Source organism: Labrus mixtus, chromosome 10 (genome assembly GCF_963584025.1).
Source record: "Labrus mixtus chromosome 10, fLabMix1.1, whole genome shotgun sequence".
Classification (NCBI taxonomy): Eukaryota; Metazoa; Chordata; class Actinopteri; order Labriformes; family Labridae; genus Labrus; species Labrus mixtus.
In genome coordinates this window covers 409,191-434,190 of record NC_083621.1, presented here as the reverse complement: position 1 = coordinate 434,190, position 25,000 = coordinate 409,191, and the positions used below count along the sequence as shown (strand labels likewise).

At 45.2% G+C, this 25,000-nt stretch overlaps 1 protein-coding gene across 1 annotated transcript in view; it reads right to left on the bottom strand.

Annotated features, from left to right (window-relative positions):
* atp8a1 (ATPase phospholipid transporting 8A1) overlaps positions 1-24,602 on the bottom strand; it is a 130,594-nt gene extending 105,992 nt beyond the window's left edge. Inside the window, exons 1-2 of the mRNA XM_061049113.1 lie at positions 24,273-24,602; positions 3,696-3,810 (exon numbers count right to left, since the gene is read on the bottom strand). Of these exons, the coding sequence (XP_060905096.1) occupies positions 3,696-3,810; positions 24,273-24,321 (164 nt within the window). The 5' untranslated portion in view covers positions 24,322-24,602. The remainder of the gene's footprint in view (positions 1-3,695; positions 3,811-24,272) is intronic.
* Positions 24,603-25,000: the final 398 nt, after the last annotated feature.

The window sequence follows — 25,000 nt, the reverse complement described above, 5'->3', positions numbered from 1 at the left end:
CAGAGGGTGGAGGTACAGAGGGTGGAGGTGTAGAGGGTGGAGGTACAGAGGGTGGAGGTACAGAGGGTGGAGGTGTAGAGGGTGGAGGTACAGAGGGTGGAGGTGTAGAGGGTGGAGGTGCAGAGGGTGGAGGTGTAGAGGGTGGAGGTGTAGAGGGTGGAGGTACAGAGGGTGGAGGTGTAGAGGGTGGAGGTACAGAGGGTGGAGGTGTAGAGGGTGGAGGTGCAGAGGGTGGAGGTGTAGAGGGTGGAGGTGTAGAGGGTGGAGGTACAGAGGGTGGAGGTACAGAGGGTGGAGGTGTAGAGGGTGGAGGTACAGAGGGTGGAGGTGTAGAGGGTGGAGGTGTAGAGGGTGGAGGTGTAGAGGGTGGAGGTGTAGAGGGTGGAGGTACAGAGGGTGGAGGTGTAGAGAACCTGCTGTTCTAGCTGCTGATTGTTGTTTAACTGTGTTTTGTGAATGTTCTGCTGTGACCGGGATAATAAAGTGTAAAGTTCACGTGCACAGACCGAGTCTCTTTGACTGATTTAAAATGTCTCTGTTCAGAGTTTACATGACGTAGTGACAGGATGTTACAAACTGAGCCGAGCTGTCTGTACTGAGTGAGAGCGAGCGAGTGAGAGCGAGCGAGTGAGAGCGAGCGAGTGAGAGCGGCTCATTGTTCTGACAGCAGGACGATGTAAGAGCAGCCTCACTGAGGAGCCTCATGAACTGTCCTGTCAGAACCAGGGTCCAGAAAGGACCCAGCTCAGGTTCAGTCTTTAGTCTACGCTCTGAGAAGAAGAGAGGTCACGTTGATGTGACTCCCCGCTGACAGAGAAGAATAACATGAACGCAGAGACAGATCATTAAAACCTTTAAATACAAACCAACAGATTTATTTCACATCAGAGCGGCCATCTTTAATAATTCAAAAGATTCATGTGAACCTGGGAGAGAAAGTTCACATCGAGGCGTTAAAAACATTCTGTCTGAAGTAGTTCCCAGTTTGACCCAGCAGAGGGCGCTCTCAACATAACTCCACCTGAAGTAGTTCCCCGTTTGACCCAGCAGAGGGCGCTCTCAACATAACTCCACCTGAAGTAGTTCCCCGTTTGACCCAGCAGAGGGCGCTCTCAACATAACTCCACCTGAAGTAGTTCCCCGTTTGACCCAGCAGAGGGCGCTCTCAACATAACTCCACCTGAAGTAGTTCCCCGTTTGACCCAGCAGAGGGCGCTCTCAACATAACTCCACCTGAAGTAGTTCCCCGCTTGACCCAGCAGAGGGCGCTCTCAACATAACTCCACCTGAAGTAGTTCCCCGCTTGACCCAGCAGAGGGCGCTCTCAACATAACTCCACCTGAAGTAGTTCCCCGTTTGACCCAGCAGAGGGCGCTCTCAACATAACTCCACCTGAAGTAGTTCCCCGCTTGACCCAGCAGAGGGCGCTCTCAACATAACTCCACCTGAAGTAGTTCCCAGTTTGACCCAGCAGAGGGCGCTCTCAACATAACTCCACCTGAAGTAGTTCCCCGTTTGACCCAGCAGAGGGCGCTCTCAACATAACTCCACCTGAAGTAGTTCCCAGTTTGACCCAGCAGAGGGCGCTCTCAACATAACTCCACCTGAAGTAGTTCCCCGTTTGACCCAGCAGAGGGCGCTCTCAACATAACTCCACCTGAAGTAGTTCCCCGTTTGACCCAGCAGAGGGCGCTCTCAACATAACTCCACCTGAAGTAGTTCCCCGTTTGACCCAGCAGAGGGCGCTCTCAACATAACTCGACCTTTGCATGACCTCTTGACCTCAGTGAAGACAGTTATGATGTGGGGGGGGGGGTGTACATGAGGGAGACAGCAGCGCTCTGATTGGTGGAGAGAGCTGCAACTCTCCAAACTGGCTCGCTATCTGTGTGGTGGCGTGCGCGGGGGGGAATCACCGGAGGTTAATCCTGCGACGAGGTGAGAACATGAGGCGTCTGCGAACAGGAAGTGGCTGGTTGACCGCTCAGCTCTTACTTAATACCCTCTAAAGGTCGCTCACGTATTCACTCACTACATGTCGTGGTCACACGTGTTTCATGTGTTTGTGGTGTACGCCGTGCTCACTCCACAAACAGGAAGTGAAGTTTATATTAAGTGGCGGAGAGTCTCAAACTGTCACAGGTCTTCTTCAGGTTACCAACATGCGTACGGATTATTCTCCGTTTGTCTACACGTCCATCGGCGTCACTGCGGCGCCTTAAGAACACGGCACCAACAGGGAACGGGTTTACACCGCCACTCCTGTTTGCTAAGGGATAACAGAACGCCGCTCAGCTGAGTAAACAATCCTCACGCAGCGACAACAGGGCGGCTCTGTGTGATGACAGGAGGCGAGGCCGTGTGTACGCCGCATTCAGACACGGTCACTGCAGGTGGTTATTCTACGTGGTTATTCTACGTGGTTATTCTACGTGGTCGCTGCAGGTGGTTATTCTACGTGGTCGCTGCACGTGGTTATTCTACGTGGTTATTCTACGTGGTTATTCTACGTGGTCGCTGCAGGTGGTTATTCTACGTGGTCACTGCAGGTGGTTATTCTACGTGGTTATTCTACGTGGTTGCTGTAGGTGGTTATTCTACGTGGTCACTGCACGTGGTTATTCTACGTGGTTATTCTACGTGGTTATTCTACGTGGTCGCTGCAGGTGGTTATTCCACGTGGTCACTGCAGGTGGTTATTCCACGTGGTCACTGCAGGTGGTTATTCTACGTGGTTATTCTACGTGGTTATTCTACGTGGTCGCTGCAGGTGGTTATTCTACGTGGTCACTGCAGGTGGTTATTCTACGTGGTTATTCTACGTGGTCGCTGTAGGTGGTTATTCTACGTGGTCGCTGCACGTGGTTATTCTACGTGGTCGCTGCACGTGGTTATTCTACGTGGTTATTCTACGTGGTTATTCTACGTGGTCGCTGCAGGTGGTTATTCTACGTGGTCACTGCAGGTGGTTATTCTACGTGGTTATTCTACGTGGTCGCTGTAGGTGGTTATTCTACGTGGTCACTGCACGTGGTTATTCTACGTGGTTATTCTACGTGGTCGCTGCAGGTGGTTATTCCACGTGGTCACTGCAGGTGGTTATTCCACGTGGTCACTGCAGGTGGTTATTCCACGTGGTCACTGCAGGTGGTTATTCTACGTGGTCACTGCAGGTGGTTATTCTACGTGGTTATTCTACGTGGTCGATGCAGGTGGTTATTCTACGTGGTCACTGCACGTGGTTATTCTACGTGGTTATTCCACGTGGTCACTGCACGTGGTTATTCTACGTGGTTATTCCACGTGGTCACTGCACGTGGTTATTCTACGTGGTTATTCTACGTGGTCGCTGCAGGTGGTTATTCCATGTGGTCACTGCAGGTGGTTATTCCACGTGGTCACTGCAGGTGGTTATTCTACGTGGTCGCTGCAGGTGGTTATTCCACGTGGTCACTGCAGGTGGTTATTCCACGTGGTCACTGCAGGTGGTTATTCTACATGGTCGCTGCAGGTGGTTATTCCACGTGGTCACTGCAGGTGGTTATTCTACGTGGTCGCTGCAGGTGGTTATTCCACGTGGTCACTGCAGGTGGTTATTCTACGTGGTCGCTGCACGTGGTTATTCTACGTGGTCACTGCACGTGGTTATTCTACGTGGTCACTTTGTAAACGTCAAACAGGAAACACGTGGTTACCTGACCCGGTTGTTGCAGAACTTGGTGAACTGCGGCTGATTCAGGTGGATCAGTCGGGCGTCTTCTTGGTCGGCAAAGGAAGTCTTCTCCGTCGTGTCCTCCGTCTTCTCGTATCCTGTGGAACGGGAGAAAAAGACGACGTGTCAGAAACTTAACGGTCGCATGAAAAGAGATGTGACGTGTATGAGATGCTCTCTGAGAGAGCGAGCAGGGAGACAGGGAGGCGTCTGATTGGTTCATCAGATTGGTACCTCGTGGCAGACATTGGTTGAAGTTTTTACAGACTTACAAACTGATACAGATGATGGATTTTCTTTTCAGAGAACATGAGTTATTAATTTCTGTCAGGACCTAAAGACAATTTACACCATTTAATTAATTTAATTTAATTAATTAATTATTATTTATTAGTAGTATTATTATTATTATTATTATTATTATTATTAATAATAATAAATTATTATTTATTAGTATTATTATAAATAATAATAATTAATTAATTAATATTTATTAGTATTATTAGTATTATTATTATTATTATTATTAATTATTATTTATTAGTAGTAGTATTATTATTATTATTATTATTAATAATAATAATAATAATTTATTATTATTTATTAGTATTATTATTATTATTAATAATAATAAATTAATTATTATTTATTATTATTATTATTATTAATAATAATAATAATAATAATTCATTATTATTATTAATTATTTGAGTGGTGAGATCTTCCAATACAACATAAGGTAATTTGGGCCTAGTGGTCAGTGTGTGCGCCCTATGTACAGAGGCTGTAGTCCTTCAGTCTGGCGTCCGGGGTTCATGTCCCTACTCTCTCACTCTGTCCTGTCCCTTAAAATAAACCTTTAAAAACACAGACGGGTGGAATTATCTCGATGGTTTCTGAGCTCACTGCTGACACCAAACAGCCGCTCTCTCCCTCATCCTCCAACTTATCACACCTTTATAACACCATCACCATGACAACCACATTTTACGGAGGACCACACACACCTTCTTTGAGCGAAGGCTGAGAGTTATATCTTCTGCCTACGTTGGAGCGACCTCAGCTGGTGTAACACCTTACATGTTCGTAGCGCTTAAACTCAAAGTGACCTTCAAACGAGGCCGCAGCATGGCGGAACACGGTACAGATCATCTTCAAGCTGTCACAAGACAAACGTCAATCTTCTCTGATTCTGAACACCCGTGTGTTACGATTTCAAAAACAATCCAAAGCATCCAGTAAATGTTTGTTTACTCTGATTACATGAAGAGACGTTTCAAAGCTCTGAAAATGTTCCTGGAAAATGTGCTGCGATTAGAGCTGGCGTTTCCTGCCAGAGTCACATCCTGCTGGCCAGAGCGGTTTGGACTTATCGGTGTGGATCAGCTGAGTGGTGACGGAGGGATTGTACTTTTTATATATTTATTTTACTCTCACTGTTCAGCCTACAAACTGACACCCAGTCCCAACAAACTTCTCACAGAGGTCACTTCTACATGGAGCACCTCACTCTGAGCATCGGGGGGGGGGGGGGGGGGGGGGGCATCAGCTGCTGAGAGCAAATAAAAACTCTCTCCACGTCTCGATAACACTCTTTGTCTCTGCGTCTCTGGAAGAGGCAGCTCTGCTCTGCTCCCACCGAGTTCAGCCCAGTGGGATGGCGCTTTGTTGGCTGAGAAAACACCAAAGAGCGGTTTGCAGGCTGCACAGAAGAACAGCGTGCGACACATTCTGCAGTTACTTTACAAACCACACAACAAATATTTGACTTGTTCCGATGGCAGGAGGCTTTTGTGTGCAGCCTACCTCCCCCCCTGTAGGCACAGAAACACCTGTTACCTGAGTTGACCTGCAAGCTTTTCCATGAGGCAGGTGCAGCGTTGTGAATACAGCAGGAAGTGGGGAAGACGAGATCAAACATTACTGGCTTACTGCAGAGCATGATGGAAAAGTATTGATGACAAACAAGATAAAAGATGTTTCTGCCTTTGCAACCTTGCTTGCTCGGAGAAGGATCTTATTGGGCTGGAAATCGAAACATCCCCCCAAAGCTTCAGCTTGGATGAGTGACCTGATGCTTTTCCTTAAATTGGAAAAGATCAAGTTTTCTATTAGAGGTTCAACCCAAACATTTCATTCAACATGGGACCCTCTAGTTCTTTATTTTGAAAGGCTTAAGACCCTTCCCCAAAATTAAAATTAAAATAAGCAAGAAATAGCATCTTGTCCTTCATGAATGGTCCTCCCCAGAGACCGCTCATCGAGCACTTAACATCCTAGAATGTAGTAATATATAAACAATATGAATAATATGATCTCAGGTAAATTAACTTATATGTGATTATCCGCAACAGTTACATATTTAAACCTTTTTCTGTATATATTTTTCTTCGTGAAAGGTTCATTTGCATTTAATTATTTATTTATTTTAATTTATTTTCTTTTTTCTCTTTACTTATTATTATCATTATTTTTTGCTTTGTTTTTTTGTATTAAATAGTACTATCATTCCCTGTACAGTTACTACCTTACATGTAGACTTTGTATTGGCAGCATGAGGGTGGGGGGGGGGGGGGGGGGGGAGAAGAGAAAAGAAAAGAGAAAAGAAAAGGAAATGCTTGTTGTCCAATTTTTTATGTCCAATTCTTTTTTTGTATTTTCTTTTCTTTCTCTTTTTTCTTAAATAAAAAAATGCATCAAAAAAAAAAGATGGGAAAGTAAACACTAAAGCAGGCTTTCCCAACCCAACGTGGGGTCGCATCGAATTAATATTTTCTGATTCATAAAAAAGATATTGTTTATTAAAATATATTAAAGGCTGCAGAGTCTGTCGTCCTCCTCCCCGCCTTTCTTCCTCTTCACAATAATAAACAGGAAAAGATGAACTCTAACATTAATGTTTACTGGAACACAAGAGAACAACTCGGACATGATTGAAAACAAATGAGTGATGTCACGGGTCAAAGGGGGGTCACTGGGAACCACTGGGCTAACCAGTCCTGTAAGTGAACGAGAGCAACTCTCAAAGGTGTAAAGAAACGGAGGGAGGTACCGGATGGATCAATAAGGGGTCGGAACATTTAGAAAAACAGAATAATGAATCCATAATAACTTCCCACCTGAGAGCCAGGTGAGCTCCTGGTTCATGTTCAGACGTTAAGAAAACAAACATTCCTTAAACTGGTGTGAAGCTGAGATATGTGGAGAAACCTGCAGCAGCTCTGACTCTGATGAGAAATTATTAGAAGGAAAACAACATTCCTGAGGTTCACATTTCACTTTCCTCGTGTTCATATTGATATGTCTAAATTAGCGCTGCCAGCAACGCACTACAGTAAACTCCAGTCAACAGTATTCCTGCACTCTCGGGTTGCATGTGATCCGCCTCCCCTAGCACGCTGTAGTGCTGGTGTTTGTGAGGTAAGGCCAGGCTAAGCTTAGCTTCCACAACTACGGATAAACTTAGATGTTTAAAAAAGGAAAGGAGAGGCATTCTGAGGAAGGGAGGGGGGGGGGGGGGGAGCTCAGAGCTGCATGAAACATCAACAACAACAAAACGCAGTGTCATGAGGAAGTGTAACCAGAGCTCCTGCAGGATATGCCCCAGTTACAGACCGCCCTCTCCTCCTCGCCGGCATGCAGCATTTCTTCTGTGTCATGTCAAGTGAAGAGGAAACAAAGAAGAAGGCTGACACGCTCTTCAAAGTCACACTGTCAACTTCCTCTGCTCTCAAACCCTGACTCTGACGTTACAGCTAATGCTATGCTAATGATCCACTTAGCTTAGCACACAGGCTAACTCCAAACTGTCCTCCTTCCCACCCTCTTCTCCTCACAGTTTGTCTCCTTAGCTTGTGCTCCGAGCTAAAAATAACTCGCCCCTGTAGTCATTTGGTCACCAGGGGGAATCATGGGTTGGCTTTCCCCGCTCTGTTATGCAAGACGTCACAGCAGCATAGGTGGTTTATTGGATTAGCGTGGGGGGGTAGAAGGGTGTGGATCCAGCAACTGGAGATTAGAAAGTGGTGCCTGCTGCTTAAGCAGGGTGACTTTCTACTGAGGAGCCTGAGATTATCACGTTTACTCCCACCACAGGGAGCGGTAAACAAATGATTCCTAGAAAGACGTCCAGAAAGCAGTAAAGAGGTTTTTCTGTTCTCCAGAATATAATCAGCTTCGTCTGAAGTTTATCAGTCTGAGCGTCTTGTTGACGATCAGTAGAACATCTGGAGCACTGCATGTGTGAAAACATCTTTAGAGAAACAGGTGTTTACTCTTCTCTACTGAAAGGGATCTAAATTTGATCCTTTGAGAAAAATAAAAGGTGCTTCCAGTTCAGGCGAGGGAAGACAAAGAATTAAAGGCACTTTAAAGGCAGGACTACAAAGTGGATCCATCTGACATCATTTCCTGTTGGGAGGGGTCAAACCTCAGCTCACCTGGTAACACCTGGAGGACCGGTGGGACGTATGAAGTTAACAGCTCTGAGTAAAGCTGAGGGAAAGGACGATGACTCAGAGACATGCTGCCTCACTGGAACAGATAGATTTTTATCACTGGATAAAAAGTGATTTTTAAGGGATGCTCCTGCAGCCTTTGAGCCAAATCACCTGCCATGAATCACAGCGTCACAGCTTTGTGTCCTGCAGGGAGTTTCTCTGCTTGTTTCCCATCATATCTCTGCTGCAGGTTGCCAAATGACTCGATATGATGCACCGACAAGAGAAGCACTAAAACAGAGCCAGTGTTTCAGAAAACACTCGAGCCTCCTGACTGGATCTGATACCAAACAGAGACCTGATCCTGCACACAAAGGGACAAATCAGAGTTTCAGAATCTTAAATGATCAAGTGTACGATGACGTGTGACACACTGCTGGAGACCAGACCAAGTGAGAAAGAGAAGTGGAGCAGGTTGAGCAGATCATGGTGCGTCTCTGTGTGGTGACCGGGTCCGGCGGGCTCCTGTGTGCTGGTGTGCTGCAATGCACCAGTTGCACTTTGTACAGCTCATGCTGTTGCTCTTCATGCAGCAGCATCCACACAAACAGCTGATATAGAAGCTCGCTGGTCGAACATACAGGTGTGTAGGTTTGGACACAAACCTTTAGATTTTATACAGTAAAACGTCTATTTCACAATATCACGAGATCCTGGAGCTGTGACGCTAAACAAAAGGTCTTCCTGGAATAAAAAGAGTTGTTTTGTTTCAGCTGCAGTGGAGCGGAGGAATATAACACGTTTGATAGATTTAAACCTAGAATAACACCAGAAGACATGTAAGGCGGGCCGTTTTCAAGCAGCATGCACTGAGCTCATGATGGTGAAGTGTTCCTCTGTTCAAGTTGAGTTTCTCATGTTCTGACAATAAAGAACAGTTGTTATTTTGACGACAGTGAGCTGTACCATCTCATCTGTTAGCTGAGAGACTTCGACCCTCGCGTACAGTAACGAGATCTCTTAAAGCTGCACGATGATTTAAAAAGTCTAACGAGCACTTTGTTAAGTTTGTCGAGTGTTGAGCTTCTCAGGTCTCCAGGAGCTACCTGTAGCTGATCTCAGAGCCTCAGCTGTTCTTCTGGCTCAGCTTGTCTAATTAAAGGCTCCTTATTAAACACTTGAAGAGAATCAGGAGAGTGAGAGCAAAGAGGCAGCCAGGAAGTAGTGAGACGAGCTGCCAGAGAAACACTGACCTCACATCCATCCCTCAATCCAAGTTAAAATCAAATGATTGAAGGCAGACATCTCTCTCTCTCTCTCTCTCTCTCTCTCTCTCTCTCTGAGATTCTACGTCCCTCCATGCTAGTCTGGAGCACGTTACACCCGGTCCAATGACTGGCTGACGCTCCGGGTTCCCAGAGTTCATTCTGGGCTCTGAAGATCTGCCTTTGGCTTCTTTGCAGCGTCCGCTTGGAGTTCACCACAAAGCACTTAAAGAACCAGCACCCGGGTTTCTTAGGGTCATTGTAGATCCTTAATTGTTAACCTTTGATTAAACTGTTTGATTGTCATGTTCTTAAGTTAATCTGCTCGACGGCGAGTCCCGGCTCGACCCGACGCCAAAGAAAGAGAGAGAACAGGAAACCCTCTGTGTGTTATATTAGGCTTCATAACAACATCTTTCATCTCCAGAGCCAGCAGATTCCCCACGTGAGCCCGCTGTACACAAAGAGGAACGAGGAGCCAAATTAAGCTCGCTTGAAGTCAAGATCAGGCGCGCACATCTCCGCAGGGGAAACCTCAGGAGGAAGGATCAACGCCATCAAGTGTCGTAATGAGTTTGGAAGCAAGCCAGATGTCAGGATTATTGCTTCAGTCAGCCAACAGACAGACAGGGTGAACAATAGTCACAAGGGGACAAAACCTGGGCCCAGCATGGCCTGGCACCGGCAGAGGCATACCGGAGTTCCCCGGTCTCTCTTCAGAGTTTATCTCACTGACAGAATCCTGCTTAGACCACCAGGCACAGAAACCCCCTCCAGTGTCTTCAGGTCTGAGAGCTTTAATATAATCATCAAACCACCTCTTTTTGTTGTTTCCTGTCAAAGCGTCTTTGAGTATTTAGAAAAGTTTTGTTCTTATACTCCTAATAAACAGTTTCCCTCAAACAAACTTTAAACACAACATAACTGAACCCGGTGTCATGATGTTCTCAGGAAGTTAAAGACAAAGCCCGCGCTGCAGATTTATGACGTCCTGGACCGTAATGTGTAACTCAGGTCAGGCTGAGGGGGGGGCGGGAGAATTATTGCTGCAATGACTGTCAACTCTGGCAAGATAAAAGACGTCTAATGGCAGGAACGAAAATGATCTGATGCTCAAGCATGTCACCTGCCAGCAGGGTCCAAAAGCCACGCCCGCCAAGCGACAAATGCGGCTGGATTTTCTGTTTGGCGAGTAAATGTTTTATCCCAAAAGTCAAAAACTATGATATGAGTATGAAGCACTGCTCCTCTTTCTGCAGACGCACCAACATAGACGCTGAATAAACGCACACACACACTGGAGCGCCAGCCACCACGCACACACCTGTTTACTTTTAGTGCAACAGAACACATTTGTTCCATGATCCGTACATGACACCAATCCAGAGGTGTCATGGTCTAGACTTGGACTCAATGTTTGACCTCTCAGATCACGCATTTATTACCTGGTTTATAACGGGTATGATGTCACAGGCTCTTTACTACCTCTATGATTACACAGCGATGATTCAGCTGGCTCCATGACTGAAGCTAAGGGCTCTCGAGATAGATCCATGAGTCAAGATATAACAACCATTGAGAGCTAAATCAAAATGTAAAAAAGGCTTTTTGTTCTCCCAGACACAGGTCCAAGCTCCAATCTGACCGCAGAGATACTGAACGAGCACTAATGAGCCTGAGAGAGTCGTTGGGCCGCTCAATAAAGTGCAGACGAGGAGGCACGTGATCTGGCCTCGGCTTCCACAGAATTCATTCAATAACAGCAGGGTGGGTGGAGGTAAGCAGCCAGAGGATATCGACCTAACACGACTAAATGAACGGCAGACGATGATGTGTTTCAGTCCTTCAGTCGGGACATTGTTTACTCTGACCTGATGTTATATGTATCACAGTTATTGGGGTCAAATTCTCGCCAAATCTCCGGCCTTTGGGATTTCTCAATCTCACGACGCGATGATCCTAAAGCGCCATTTATATCTGCTCATCCCACCAGAGAAAGATCTGCACATGATTCATTTATGCCAGATTAATATTTCAGTAGTCAGAGCAGCCACAGTCTATTCATAGGAATCAAAGTCCCAGAGATGAAAGCCCCCCCCCCACACCTCAAACCATTTATGAATGGGAGGGCATGGATGGAAGAGGACATAGATACCGCCTCGCTCTAAGCAACAGTAACATCCATAAGTCGCTTATCAGATCACAATGCTGTAACCAGCACTCATAACAACAACACGGCAGCTGCACATTTAATCCCACTCCCACTTTTGGCTCCGTCTGGCCGTCCCATGTGCTCGGGCCGGCTACCATGGGACGGACAGTCCAGGGACAACATGGGCAGCTGGGGCTTGCTGTGACATCACAGGGATGTCCTGGCTTAGCGAGGGATCTGCAGGGTCACAGAACCTTTCCACTGTTTGTTAGTTTATGAATGGTGAACGGGGAAGGGCAGATGCTGTGAAATTAAAAAAGGTCTGGAAACTGGAAACAGACTTTGTGAATACCAGGAAGTGGTGACGGTGTTATGAGTGTCTGACCTACGGCTCTTTGTCTTTTAAACCACAGATATACGAGACCAGGTGCTTTAGTAATAGAGTCAGCTGACAGGAATACTTAACGACTTGTGTCTTACAGTGATTATAATTTAATTGACAGCACTAAAAAAGGACAGTTTGTTTACAGTCTTCTTCTGGGTGTTGTCTAACCCCGGCCCTCCTCCTTCCAATGTCGTCACATCAGCTGTGATTGGTCAGTTTCAACCGTGAAGTCTGTCGGTCAAGTCCTGACACAGATCAGAATCAGAATCAGGTTTATTACCAAGTACATTTACACATAAAGGAATTTGACTTGATGTATTGGTGCTAAACAATTAACAAGGAAATAAAGCAGAACTAGAAACAACTTAAACAATACAGAAGAAGAAGATATTACAATATATAAAATAGAATTTAAAAATTTTAAATATAAAAAACAAAAAAAGTACAAAAGGTGTAATGTAGGAGCTGTGCAGTGGACTATGAGAAAACATCTTAGTGTGTGGCTCTGTGATCGCCTAATCTGACACAGTAACCATGGTAACAGACATAGAGCAGTCTGACGACGACATCATAGTTATTAAGAAGTTTGGACGGACAAACGACTGACAGAGTGACTCCAGTGTCTCACCCGCCCGACTGTCAGTGAAGTCGACTCAACCACTTTTCAGACTGTAGTGACATTACAACCTGCCACGCTGTCGTCCACCGTAATCCACTCTTCAGCCGACGGCGCTGTCAGCACGCCGGCGAGAGCTGCACGGTACACTGGGATTTTATAACTTAATATGAGCAGCACGCACACGTTTACTTCCTCTGACTGTGTGAAAACAGTTTGTCACTTTGAGGAGGCTGAAAAACAGGAAGAGAGACTCGTGGGCTGAGGGGAAGTTTAACATGGAACTGAACTAAAACCAACTGAAGGCTACAGAGGCATTAGAGCGGCAGGGAGGGGGTTAAATTATATTATTACCATGGTAAAGGGCTCAGCGTTTGATGACATCATCAGCTAATCCTACATCCTACAAACCTGAGTAATGGGACACTAACTAATGAAGTAGTGAATATCAGGACACTTCTCTTAAAAGGGGGAAACCCTGAGTAAACAAACCTCAGTCACATGTTAAATAGCTGCAGTATGCAAATAACAACCAATCCATCCAGTGTTTCAGAGACGCTCACCGACCTGACATGCTCGTCATGTGTTACAGGAAAAACTGGCTCCTATAATCACCAGCAGATGATAAATGTGCACACGTCTCTGCCTCTTCGCTCCACAAAGAAATCAATCAAATAGATTCAAGCCGTGTCAAACCAACATTTCCACATTGCGGCTGCACGATATATTGCAACTTTATCGCAATATGAACTGTCACCCTTACAACATCACGAGTCTGAATGAATCACACTGCATAAGAGACATGAATTTATGAAAACACTGCAGATACTTAAATCGCCTAGCCCTTATTTTAACAGCAACTTTAATAACTGATGGAGTTTCAATGAAGGAAAAATGTGAAGACTTTTTGATCCAGTAGGTGTCGACCTTAAGCTCCAGCATGAAACCAAAACAAACTGCTGTTTGGCCACGCCTCCTCCATACTGAAGCCTCCGCTCTCCTCCAGAGACACACCTCCAACCCCCCGACGTTCAAAAAGAACGCACCATAATTAAGTGTCCTGCATTGTTGTGTTAGCATGCTAATGTTAGTGCTCTTTAGTTAGCTCGTAGCTTCACATTAGCTATCTCCTTCATTGTTGTGTTAGCATGCTAATGTTAGTGCTCTTTAGTTAGCTCGTAGCTTCACATTAGCTATCTCCTTCATTGTTGTGTTAGCATGCTAATGTTAGCGCTCTTTAGTTAGCTCGTAGCTTCACATTGTTGTGTTAGCATGCTAATGTTAGCGCTCTTCAGTTAGCTCGTAGCTTCACATTGTTGTGTTAGCATGCTAATGTTAGCGCTCTTCAGTTAGCTCGTAGCTTCACGTTGTGGTGTTAGCATGCTAATGTTAGCGCTCTTCAGTTAGCTCGTAGTTTCACGTTGTTGTGTTAGCATGCTAATGTTAGCGCTCTTCAGTTAGCTCGTAGCTTCACGTTGTTGTGTTAGCATGCTAATGTTAGCGCTCTTCAGTTAGCTCGTAGCTTCACGTTGTTGTGTTAGAATGCTAATGTTAGCGCTCTTTAGTTAGCTCGTAGCTTCACATTGTTGTGTTAGCATGCTAATCTTAGCACTCTTCAGTTAGCTCGTAGCTTCACATTGTTGTATTAGCATGCTAATGTTAGCGCTCTTCAGTTAGCTCGTAGCTTCACATTGTTGTGTTAGCATGCTAATGTTAGCGCTCTTTAGTTAGCTCGTAGCTTCACGTTGTTGTGTTAGCATGCTAATGTTAGCGCTCTTTAGTTAGCTCGTAGCTTCACATTGTTGTGTTAGCATGCTAATGTTAGCGCTCTTTAGTTAGCTCGTAGCTTCACATTGTTGTGTTAGCATGCTAATGTTAGCGCTCTTTAGTTAGCTCGTAGCTTCACATTTCATGTAAACTGACACAGAATGAGCGTGATCTAAAAACTCTTACTAACATCCAAATAATCAGTGAGTATGTTCTTCTCTCTAGTTCTTGACTAAAACAGCTTTTATACACAAGGGGAGGAGCCGGCCGTCCCGTCCATGTAAACACGGCTCTGACAACAACACAGCCAGCGGGACTCGAGCTTCTCCCTCATTGTAGACAGTCAGGACTCAGAGACACATTTACACAGGACAGACTTTATGATTTATTGATGTGGAACATGTCACACTTTCTGACTTTATCGTCTTCTGTGGAGCGCCTGCCGACACCTCTCCATTTGACCTTGTCATCCCGCTGTGACACCATCACACTGACCGTCTCCTGGCACGTGTGGCCCTGCTGCTTTTTCCCGTTGTTTATTGTGTGTGTGTGTGTGTGTGTATCACTTTGACAAACACGACCAGGCTTCTGCTCACAGCACAAAAAAATGTGATTGCCAGTGCAGTTTGAGCGTCTCTCAGTGTTTAATGCTGCTTTCATGAATTATTTGACGTTTGGGACCAGGAGGTGGAAACAGAGTTACTGTACATCTTAAGAGCTGACGGCTGGGTTGACGTGTGGAGGAGATTTATCTTCCCACGAGAACATACTTGCAACACAGCTTTTCAGTGGCTCATAAATAATGTTCGATCTGAGCAACATTACTGAGGAACTCAAGCTGACCAGAGATCTAACCATCCACAGAGAGGATAGTTCAAGGACTCTTGAAACACTTCAGACATTAAGACTTTACAGTATTGGAGTTTGAGGCTGTCCAATTAATCTCAAGTTTCTGTTATCGGTGAGAAATGATCCTGACACTGCCTGCAAAGCCCTCGCTCATCAGATCATCTACCTCCTCACAGGTCGATATGAAGACGTGCATGAGTAAACATTAGAATAGGTCTTTTGTCCCTGTATCCATCTCTGTGTGGTCATGTGCACACACCTCCACCTCCTCACAATGACCTGCCACATCCACTTTAGCTCGCAGACAGAGGAAAAGCACTGAGGCGAGTGAAATGGAGAATCTGAAGAAACCCATATTACCCTGGCTACAGGTTAGCGATGGACCCAACACTCTAAATGGAAAATAGAGGCGAGGACATGTCCCAGGTCGGCACATAGGCAGAGTAAAGAGAGGCCCAAGGGGACTTGATATGACACACCAGAGGCCCCAGACAGCAGATTTAGTGGCCTGTTGGGGCTTTTGTGCCACATTATTATCAGCCAGTGATCCGCCAGGCACATGGGCAGCTTTTCGATCCCTTTAGAAGGGAGCAGTGTATCCCTGTTCAGTTTCCCTCCCCATGCTTTTACCACTATTCAGACAGATTGAGGCTTAGCTGGTGTTATTGAAATGCTGTGGGGGAACATCCTGCTTCACCCACACATGAGGAAATAATCTTGAGAATGACAGAGAGGTAGGGAAAGAGTGCTTAAAGGGAAAGCAATACTACTTTGTCTAAAACTAGAATGTGGGCACAAAGAGCCCATCGCCGTGTGTGAAAAAGAAAAGACAAGCATTTGGTCTTTTGAGAGAATTCAGCGCAGGAAAGGCTTACCTGCCTATCTGCACCTTAAGTGTCAACTGTAAGCAGGGATTTGGTCCGTCTGCAGATAAGCGTGTGAGCTAAGATGGCAAACAGTGTGCTTCAGGCCATCTGTCTTGCTTTTAACCTGCGCAGCTTTTGTCGATCAGCTTTAGCATCTAGACAGCGCAGGCAGGTATTAAGCGCCCTCCTGCCTATCATGGAAATGAGTACTGGAGAGAGCAGCGTCTAAAAGGTGCCGGTCTGTCTGTCACCGAGGGATCCTACGTTAAACACGCTGATAACTAACCGATGTCACCTGAACCCCAGAGAGCTCTAGACACGGTTATTTTTATCGTCTTCTTAAAGTCTTTTCTTACTGGTTTTACTATTTTTATCTTCTTTTACTTCTTCTTTTTATTTATGCTCTTATCTTAACTCCTCTTATGTTTTAACTTGGCCATTTCTTATCTTACTTTGTCTATTTATCTTTTATATTTATATTTACTTTTTATTTTTATTAATATTATTTATTTTATTTTTTGATAATTTATTCATTTCTTTTCCTGCTCTTACCTTCTTATTGCTGTTATATCTTTATTTACTTTGAGCTCTTTTAGTTTCTTACTTCTTTTTAAATCTTTGCTCCTCTTGGTCTCAGCTCGTGTTGTTGGTTCTTGTGATGGTTCTTTTGATGGTTCTTGTGATGGTTCTTGTGTTGCCTGGGTTCTTGTGATGGTTCTTGTGATGGTTCTTATGATGGTTCTTGTGTTGCCTGGGTTCTTGTGATGGTTCTTGTGATGGTTCTTGTGATGGTTCTTGTGTTTCCTGGGTTCTTGTGATGGTTCTTGTGATGGTTCTTGTAATGGTTCTTGTGATGGTTCTTGTAATGGTTCTTATGATGGTTCTTGTGATGGTTCTTGTGTTTCCTGGGTTCTTGTGATGGTTCTTGTAATGGTTCTTGTAATGGTTCTTGTGTTGCCTGGGTTCTTATGATGGTTCTTGTGATGGTTCTTATGATGGTTCTTCTGTGTCCTGGGTCCTTGTGATGGTTCGTATGATGGTTCTTGTGTTTCCTGGGTTCTTGTGATGGTTCTTGTGTTTCCTGGGTTCTTGTGATGTTCTTGTGATGGTTCTTGTGATGGCTCTTGTGATGGTTCTTATGATGGTTCTTGTGATGGTTCTTGTGTTGCCTGGGTTCTTATGATGGTTCTTGTGTTGCCTGGGTTCTTATGATGGTTCTTATGATGGTTCTTGTGATGGTTCTTGTGAGGGTTCTTGTAATGGTTCTTGTGTTGCCTGGGTTCTTGTGATGGTTCTTGTGATGGTTCTTATGATGGTTCTTGTGTTGCCTGGGTTCTTGTGATGGTTCTTGTGATGGTTCTTATGATGGTTCTTGTGTTGCCTGGGTTCTTGTGATGGTTCTTGTGATGGTTCTTGTGTTTCCTGGGTTCTTGTGATGGTTCTTGTGATGGTTCTTGTGTTTCCTGGGTTCTTATGATGGTTCTTGTGATGGTTCTTATGATGGTTCTTGTGTTTCCTGGGTTCTTGTGATGGTTCTTGTAATGGTTCTTGTGTTGCCTGGGTTCTTATGATGGTTCTTGTGATGGTTCTTGTAATGGTTCTTATGATGGTTCTTGTGTTGCCTGGGTTCTTGTGATGGTTCTTGTGATGGTTCTTGTGTTTCCTGGGTTCTTGTGATGGTTCTTGTAATGGTTCTTGTGTTGCCTGGGTTCTTATGATGGTTCTTGTGATGGTTCTTATGATGGTTCTTGTGTGTCCTGGGTCCTTGTGATGGTTCGTATGATGGTTCTTGTGTTGCCTGGGTTCTTGTGATGGTTCTTGTGATGGTTCTTGTGTTTCCTGGGTTCTTGTGATGTTCTTGTGATGGCTCTTGTGATGGTTCTTATGATGGTTCTTGTGATGCTCTTGTGATGGTTCTTATGATGGTTCTTGTGATGGTTCTTGTGTTGCCTGGGTTCTTATGATGGTTCTTGTGATGGTTCTTGTGTTTCCTGGGTTCTTATGATGGTTCTTATGATGGTTCTTGTGATGGTTCTTGTGATGGTTCTTTTGATGGTTCTTGTGAGGGTTCTTGTGATGGTTCTTGTAATGGTTCTTGTGTTGCCTGGGTTCTTATGATGGTTCTTGTGATGGTTCTTGTGATGGTTCTTGTGATGGTTCTTGTGTTGCCTGGGTTCTTGTGATGGTTCTTGTGATGGTTCTTGTGTTTCCTGGGTTCTTGTGATGGTAATTGTGATGGTTCTTGTGTTTCCTGGGTTCTTATGATGGTTCTTGTGATGGTTCTTGTGATGGTTCTTGTGTTTCCTGGGTTCTTGTGATGGTTCTTGTGATGGTTCTTGTGTTGCCTGGGTTCTTATGATGGTTCTTGTGTTCCCTGGGTTCTTGTGTTCCCTGGGTTCTTGTGATGGTTTTTGTGATGGTTCTTGTGTTGCCTGGGTTCTTATGATGGTTCTTGTGATGGTTCTTGTGATGCCTGGGTTCTTATGATGGTTCTTGTGATGGTTCTTATGATGGTTCTTATGTTTCCTGGGTTCTTGTGATGGTTCTTGTGTTGCCTGGGTTCTTATGATGGTTCTTGTGATGGTTCTTGTTTTGCCTGGGTTCTTGTGATGGTTCTTGTGATGGTTCTTGTGATGGTTCTTGTGTTTCCTGGGTTCTTGTGATGGTTCTTGTGATGCCTGGGTTCTTATGATGGTTCTTGTGATGGTTCTTGTGATGGTTCTTATGATGGTTCTTATGATGGTTCTTGTGATGGTTCTTATGATGGTTCTTATGTTTCCTGGGTTCTTGTGATGGTTCTTGTGTTGCCTGGGTTCTTATGATGGTTCTTGTGATGGTTCTTGTGATGGTTCTTGTGTTGCCTGGGTTCTTGTGATGGTTCTTGTGATGGTTCTTGTGTTTCCTGGGTTCTTGTGATGGTTCTTATGATGGTTCTTGTGATGGTTCTTATGATGATTCTTGTGTTTCCTGGGTTCTTGTGATGGTTCTTGTGATGGTTCTTGTGATGGTTCTTGTGATGATTCTTGTGTTTCCTGGGTTCTTGTGATGGTTCTTGTGATGGTTCTTGTGATGGTTCTTGTGATGGTTCTTGTGTTTCCTGGGTTCTTGTGATGGTTCTTGTGATGGTCGGGTTATATATGTCTGTTGGGTATCGTGCAGTTTGGGTTCTTTTCTGTTGAATTGTATTTAATTATTTTTTGTATTTTGCATTTGTTTGTTCTCGCTGTTGTTTCTGTTCTTCTGTGTTTGGTTTAGTTTGTTCTTGTTTTTGCTGTTTGTTGAAGCACTTTGTAAACCTGTGTTTTTAAATAAAGTTATTATTATTATTTTGGAAACACATGCAGGCGCAGGCTGGCGGTGATGTGGGGATGTTTCCACAGCTCAGCGGAGGAGACTGATAAGGAGTGGAGTGGCACGTGGTGGGCAAGACTGGGGAGTGTGCAGCACGGCGAGCTGACAGACAGGCCGCTGATGGATTAGGTGGTAAGCCTGGCAGAGGGCCGCCCCCTTTCTAGACGGCGACCCGCCTGATGCAGTGTGGTGATTAAAAAATAAAACTGAGGAGCGGCTGTGAGGAAGAAGAGGAAGTGTTAAATAGTGAAGTAGACGAAACCAGAGGGACAAAACAGGAAGGACGAGGTGATTCAATTCATCACTGAGTGTGGTCACGTGGACCTGAGAGTCCTGGTTCTGATCAGTATCCTGCACAGGCGCCGCCTCAGCCAGTCTGACCAGGCTACAGGACGCCAGTTCACCAACAAGTACAGTGGAGCGAGGTCACATTGGAAACTGGATCAGACTCATAAAGTCCATGTAAACACCAGATCCTGAATATGATCAGAACCAGGATCATAAGGGGGATCCTCAGGTCCATGTAAACACCAGATCCTGAATATGATCAGAACCAGGATCATAAGGGGGATCCTCAGGTCCATGTAAACACCAGATCCTGAATATGATCAGAACCAGGATCATAAGGGGGATCCTCAGGTCCATGTAAACACCAGATCCTAAATATGATCAGAACCAGGATCATAAGGGGGATCCTCAGGTCCATGTAAACACCAGATCCTGAATATGATCAGAACCAGGATCATAAGGGGGATCCTCAGGTCCATGTAAACACCAGATCCTAAATATGATCAGAACCAGGATCATAAGGGGGATCCTCAGGTCCATGTGAACACCAGATCCTGAATATGATCAGAACCAGGATCATAAGGGGGATCCTCAGGTCCATGTAAACACCAGATCCTAAATATGATCAGAACCAGGATCAGAACCAGGATCCTCAGGTCCATGTAAACACCAGATCCTGAATATGATCAGAACCAGGATCCTCAGGTCCATGTAAACACCAGATCCTGAATATGATCAGAACCAGGATCAGAACCAGGATCCTCAGGTCCATGTAAACACAGTGAGTGAGATGATACATTTTTCATGGCGGCGGGGGATGGTATCGTTTGCTCAGTGTCATGGAGACGAGTGAAAAAACTGCAAAATGGTTTGCTCTTTGTAATGTGAAAGGTAGAGTGTGGCAGATGCGGGGGAGGGGGGAGGGGGGGGAGAGAAGAGGGGGGAGAGGGGGAGGGGGGGCAGTAATAGCTGGTGCATAATTCATGTGTTCGCTCTTGTGACTGCAGCAGTCAACAGTTTGCAGCTGAATCCATATCAGGGTAAGGTTTCTTTCATGAGGACAGGGGGGGCGTTCAGGGGTCCAGGATGAGAACTTGAGGACAGGGGGGGCGTTCAGGGGTCCAGGATGAGAACTTGAGGACAGGGGGGGTGTTAAGGGGTCCAGGAGGAGAACTTGAGGACAGGGGGGGTGTTAAGGGGTCCAGGAGGAGAACTTGAGGACAGGGGGGGTGTTAAGGGGTCTAGGATGAGAACTTGAGGACAGGGGGGGTGTTAAGGGGTCCAGGAGGAGAACTTGAGGACAGGGGGGTGTTAAGGGGTCTAGGATGAGAACTTGAGGACAGGGAGTCAGGACCGGTTCAGGACCAGTTTAGGATAATCAGAAGAGAATCCAGTTATTTGTGACATAATTAAGAAGATGATCATAAAGTAATAAATGAATCATTAGAGTGTTTTTAGATTACAGGACTCACAGTTCCTCTTAAGATAAGATAAGAGAATCCTTTATTTATCCCACAACGTGGAAATTGACATTTACATTCCTGCACAGTCTGAAAACATGAATTAACGTTTTTAAAATATATGTTAATGTTTGTTCCTTCATCACTAAATTATATTTTGTAACTAATAATGTTTTTTTTAAATAAACAGACCCATGACTCGTGTCCTGGTTCTTCTTCTCTTGATGCTCCTTTACAGCAGTGTTCAGCTTTTCATGCTCACAAATACTAAATTTTTAAATTGAGCCACATGCCTCTTTAAAAATACATTTCCCTCGGTCCTAGCTACGCGGACGACGGAGCGTGGTCAGGGAACAATTAAACGAACGCCTCCAACAGTTTGTTCGATTTCCACAGTCTGATAAGTTTACAGGAGCCACACTGAACGGGTCTCGTGATGTTGGTACGACGTGCATGCACACTGTGTGAGGAGTCATCAGTGTGCATCAACCTGGTCAGGCTGAGGTTGCCATGGCGGTCAGCAGAAAGCGAGCTCTCGCCGCAATGGCGTTCATGTGCATAGGAAAAAGGAAGAAGAGGAGGGCTGAAGAAATGTGGACACGGTCAGCAGACTTTCCTCTGATGCAATCCCAAAACCTTCTTTTGAGTGAATCCATTTAATACGACTTTCCACGGCTCTGGCGCCGGTGTGGTAGCGCTGATCAGTGCATCATTTCACGCTGTATATCTATTGGTTGGTTGTAGATCGTAGAAGCGTTCACATTGTGAGATCATCGTCAGATTTTTGTCTTAAGTTATATTTGGTCGTAAAACCGTGAGATCGGCCATCTTTGATCCTCTCTCACAGGACGACGCAGGACCACCGTTTAGGGTCCACGACCACGTGTTGATCATCGTTTGTCTGTACCGGGCATTATAGTAACACTGCTGCACTACCAGAGGTTATTGATGTTACTTTATCTTCAGCCTTAATAAGAACATATAAGGCGTGTATTTTGGCGTGCCCTTATCGCCCACATTTTAATTAACCACAAGTCTTTGAGTATATGAATCAGCTCTTTCTAATCCACTTTAAGAGGCCAGGGTGCCGGCTTTAGCTGCCAGAAATATATATTAAACAGCAATAACTTAGCCTAAGCCTACAGTTATGAATCAAGCCAAACCGCCACTGTGCCAGTACGTTTAGAGCGGGGCGACCAACAACCTGCAGCAACAACCATAAATAAGAAACAAACCACATGCTATTGATCTCTGCTAAATAAATCCTGCACAAGGCCAGAGAGGTCAAAGGTCACGGTCGGCCACAAAAAGGCGATGGAATAATTTAAAGACTCCGTAAAGGAACCCCTCAGGGTCGTGAATCTGCAGCTGATCCTCGTGTTCGAGTCCTGCAGCAGGTTCTTCTCCCAGATCAACAAACTCACCTTAACACTCAGAGCTACTAAGAAGCCTTACGAGGCCTCCAGATCCCATTATGAGCATTCAAATCCGTCCACTCGTGTCTCTCTCTCTGGCAGTGGAAAGTTACTGGTGCAGTGGAGGAGTTAGGGGGTCTCTACAGAACTACAATGGTTCTATTATTATTCCCACGCTGCTTCAGATGACACTGCTGCTGATGTCATTGAAGTTGTGATAAAAGAGTCGTGATGCTCTCTGTCACGTTTCCTGCTTTCTCAGAAGTACACACCTTTGTGGTGGCGCTGATGGGAGACGTGCTAGGTTCACTGGGTCAGGTGCACCCTTCCCGTGTTAACCGGGATATCCCCGATTTCAAATCCATTCATCTCAAGCAGGGTGCCCCACGCCCGACATCAACTCTACACATTCACTAGACCAGCGGTTCCAAGTTGACCATGCACTGATCCATTGACACGCGTCAAAAGTGCCCAAAGTTTGCTTCATGGGCGGAGTTGTTCAGTTGGCTTGTGGCGCACAATAAATACAGATTAACTAGTGAAAAAAAGTAAAGACTTTGCAGCTACAACAGTTTTTTTTTCTACTCTCATTTTTATATTGCCATCTTATTTTATTACCTTTATGTAGAGCTGACTCAGGGAGAAATGCACACAAATTCCAATGTACCTGTACTATCCTGTACCTGTGCAAATGGCAATAAACATATAATAGAATAGAAGTTTATTTATAAAGCAACATCTACTCTAATCTAAAGGTGCAAGCGTGAACTTTAAGTCACAAACAACAGCTTGAAGATTTTAAGAGCAGCGAGAAATCTCCATAAAATACTGAACTTAGTGAGTCAGGCCTCTCTTTGGAGGCTCCAACCTGTGATTAAAAGTTCTTAGAGTCCAGGGTCCAGGGACCGACAGAGGGCTACAAGGGGGATACAAGGGGGTTCCACATTAAGACTGGAATAATTGATTTCCAATATGATCGCCCTATGTTGTCTTTAAGTCACATGATGGCTTGGTTCACTTTCTGTAATAAAATCTCAGGGGGCGCAGATGGCCTAGTGGTTAGGCTGTAGCCCATGTCCCTCAAAGTGCACGCCCCCGCTCTCTCTCTCTCTCCCTGCTTTCCAACACTATCCACTGTCCTATCGAATAAAAACAAAAAGACCTAAAAATAAAAATATAGAAATGATTCCTCAGATGGAGGTCTGTGTCAGTCAGGGGCCCTTTACAGTAATTCAGTTATACTAAATATAAAATAGACATTGCTTGCTTGCACTAAATATGTAGTCTATTATTTGGTAGTGGAAAAGTTGTCAACCCTGAATGTAGTCTTAAAGCAGAGCCTGTGTGGGTGAAGCAGTCTGTTTTGCAGGTATTTAAATGTCTGCAGACTGTCATTTAGAGATTTAATTATATTCTAATATCGTGCATCATAATTGAGTCTTCTTCTGGAGACCGCTCTGGAGAAGCCCCCGGGGTTTCCTTGACCCCTGTAGGGGCCCCCGGGGTTTCCTTGACCCCTGAAGGGGCAGCGTTAATCACAGCTTTAGCTAGCAAGTTATCGTACTGTACTTCCAGCCACCGGCCGGCCTTCCTCACAGAGACACTGAAACAGCCGAGATGAAGGTGTTTAATAATCCTCTGACACACACACACACACACACACACACACACACACACACACACACAAGTAAAAACTGTTCCACATACCCTCCTGCCGGGAACGGAGATCGGACATGGTTCTCTGGACGGGCGGCATCTCTGCACGCAGAGCCGGAAACAGCACCTGTCAAGCGGCCGCGGCTCGTTCGCTCCGCCGCCGCTGGAGCTCCCAACCGTCAAAGAATCTCAGATAACGGCTAAAAAAATCAACATAGGAGTCTCTGTCATGCGGCTACCGCTGCGTGGTTCCTGCTACACAGAGGAACAAGGAAGTACAACATTCATCTCCCACACCCGGGAGCCCACGGCGTCACGGATCCGCCAGCATCCCGGTTCAAACAGCGGATTATAAAGAGACGCCTTCAGAGGAGCAGAGCGGACAGGGACGTGAGGGGGACGGCGCCGCTTCACATGATGGACCGTACCACTTTCCACCGCAGCGGGGGGGGGGGACTCCCAACATAATAACTGCTTCTTAACGGGTTTAGAGAGGACTAATGATGAAATGTTTTTCTATATGGAGCCCTTCAGAGGACATAAAGCTGCGTTTATAATCTGGAGGTTAATTCATGTTTAATAAGCTGATTAATGAATAACTGTGGGTTGGTGTGAACCCCCCCCCCCCCCCCCCCTCTGCAGTACTTATTATTATTCACAGAAGACACAACAATAGTACAGTGGGTGGGAGGTGGCTGTTATTGTGAGAAATATTTATTAATAATGTCAGTAAATTATAGATTTTTTAATTAAATGAACAACCATACATTAATGTATTA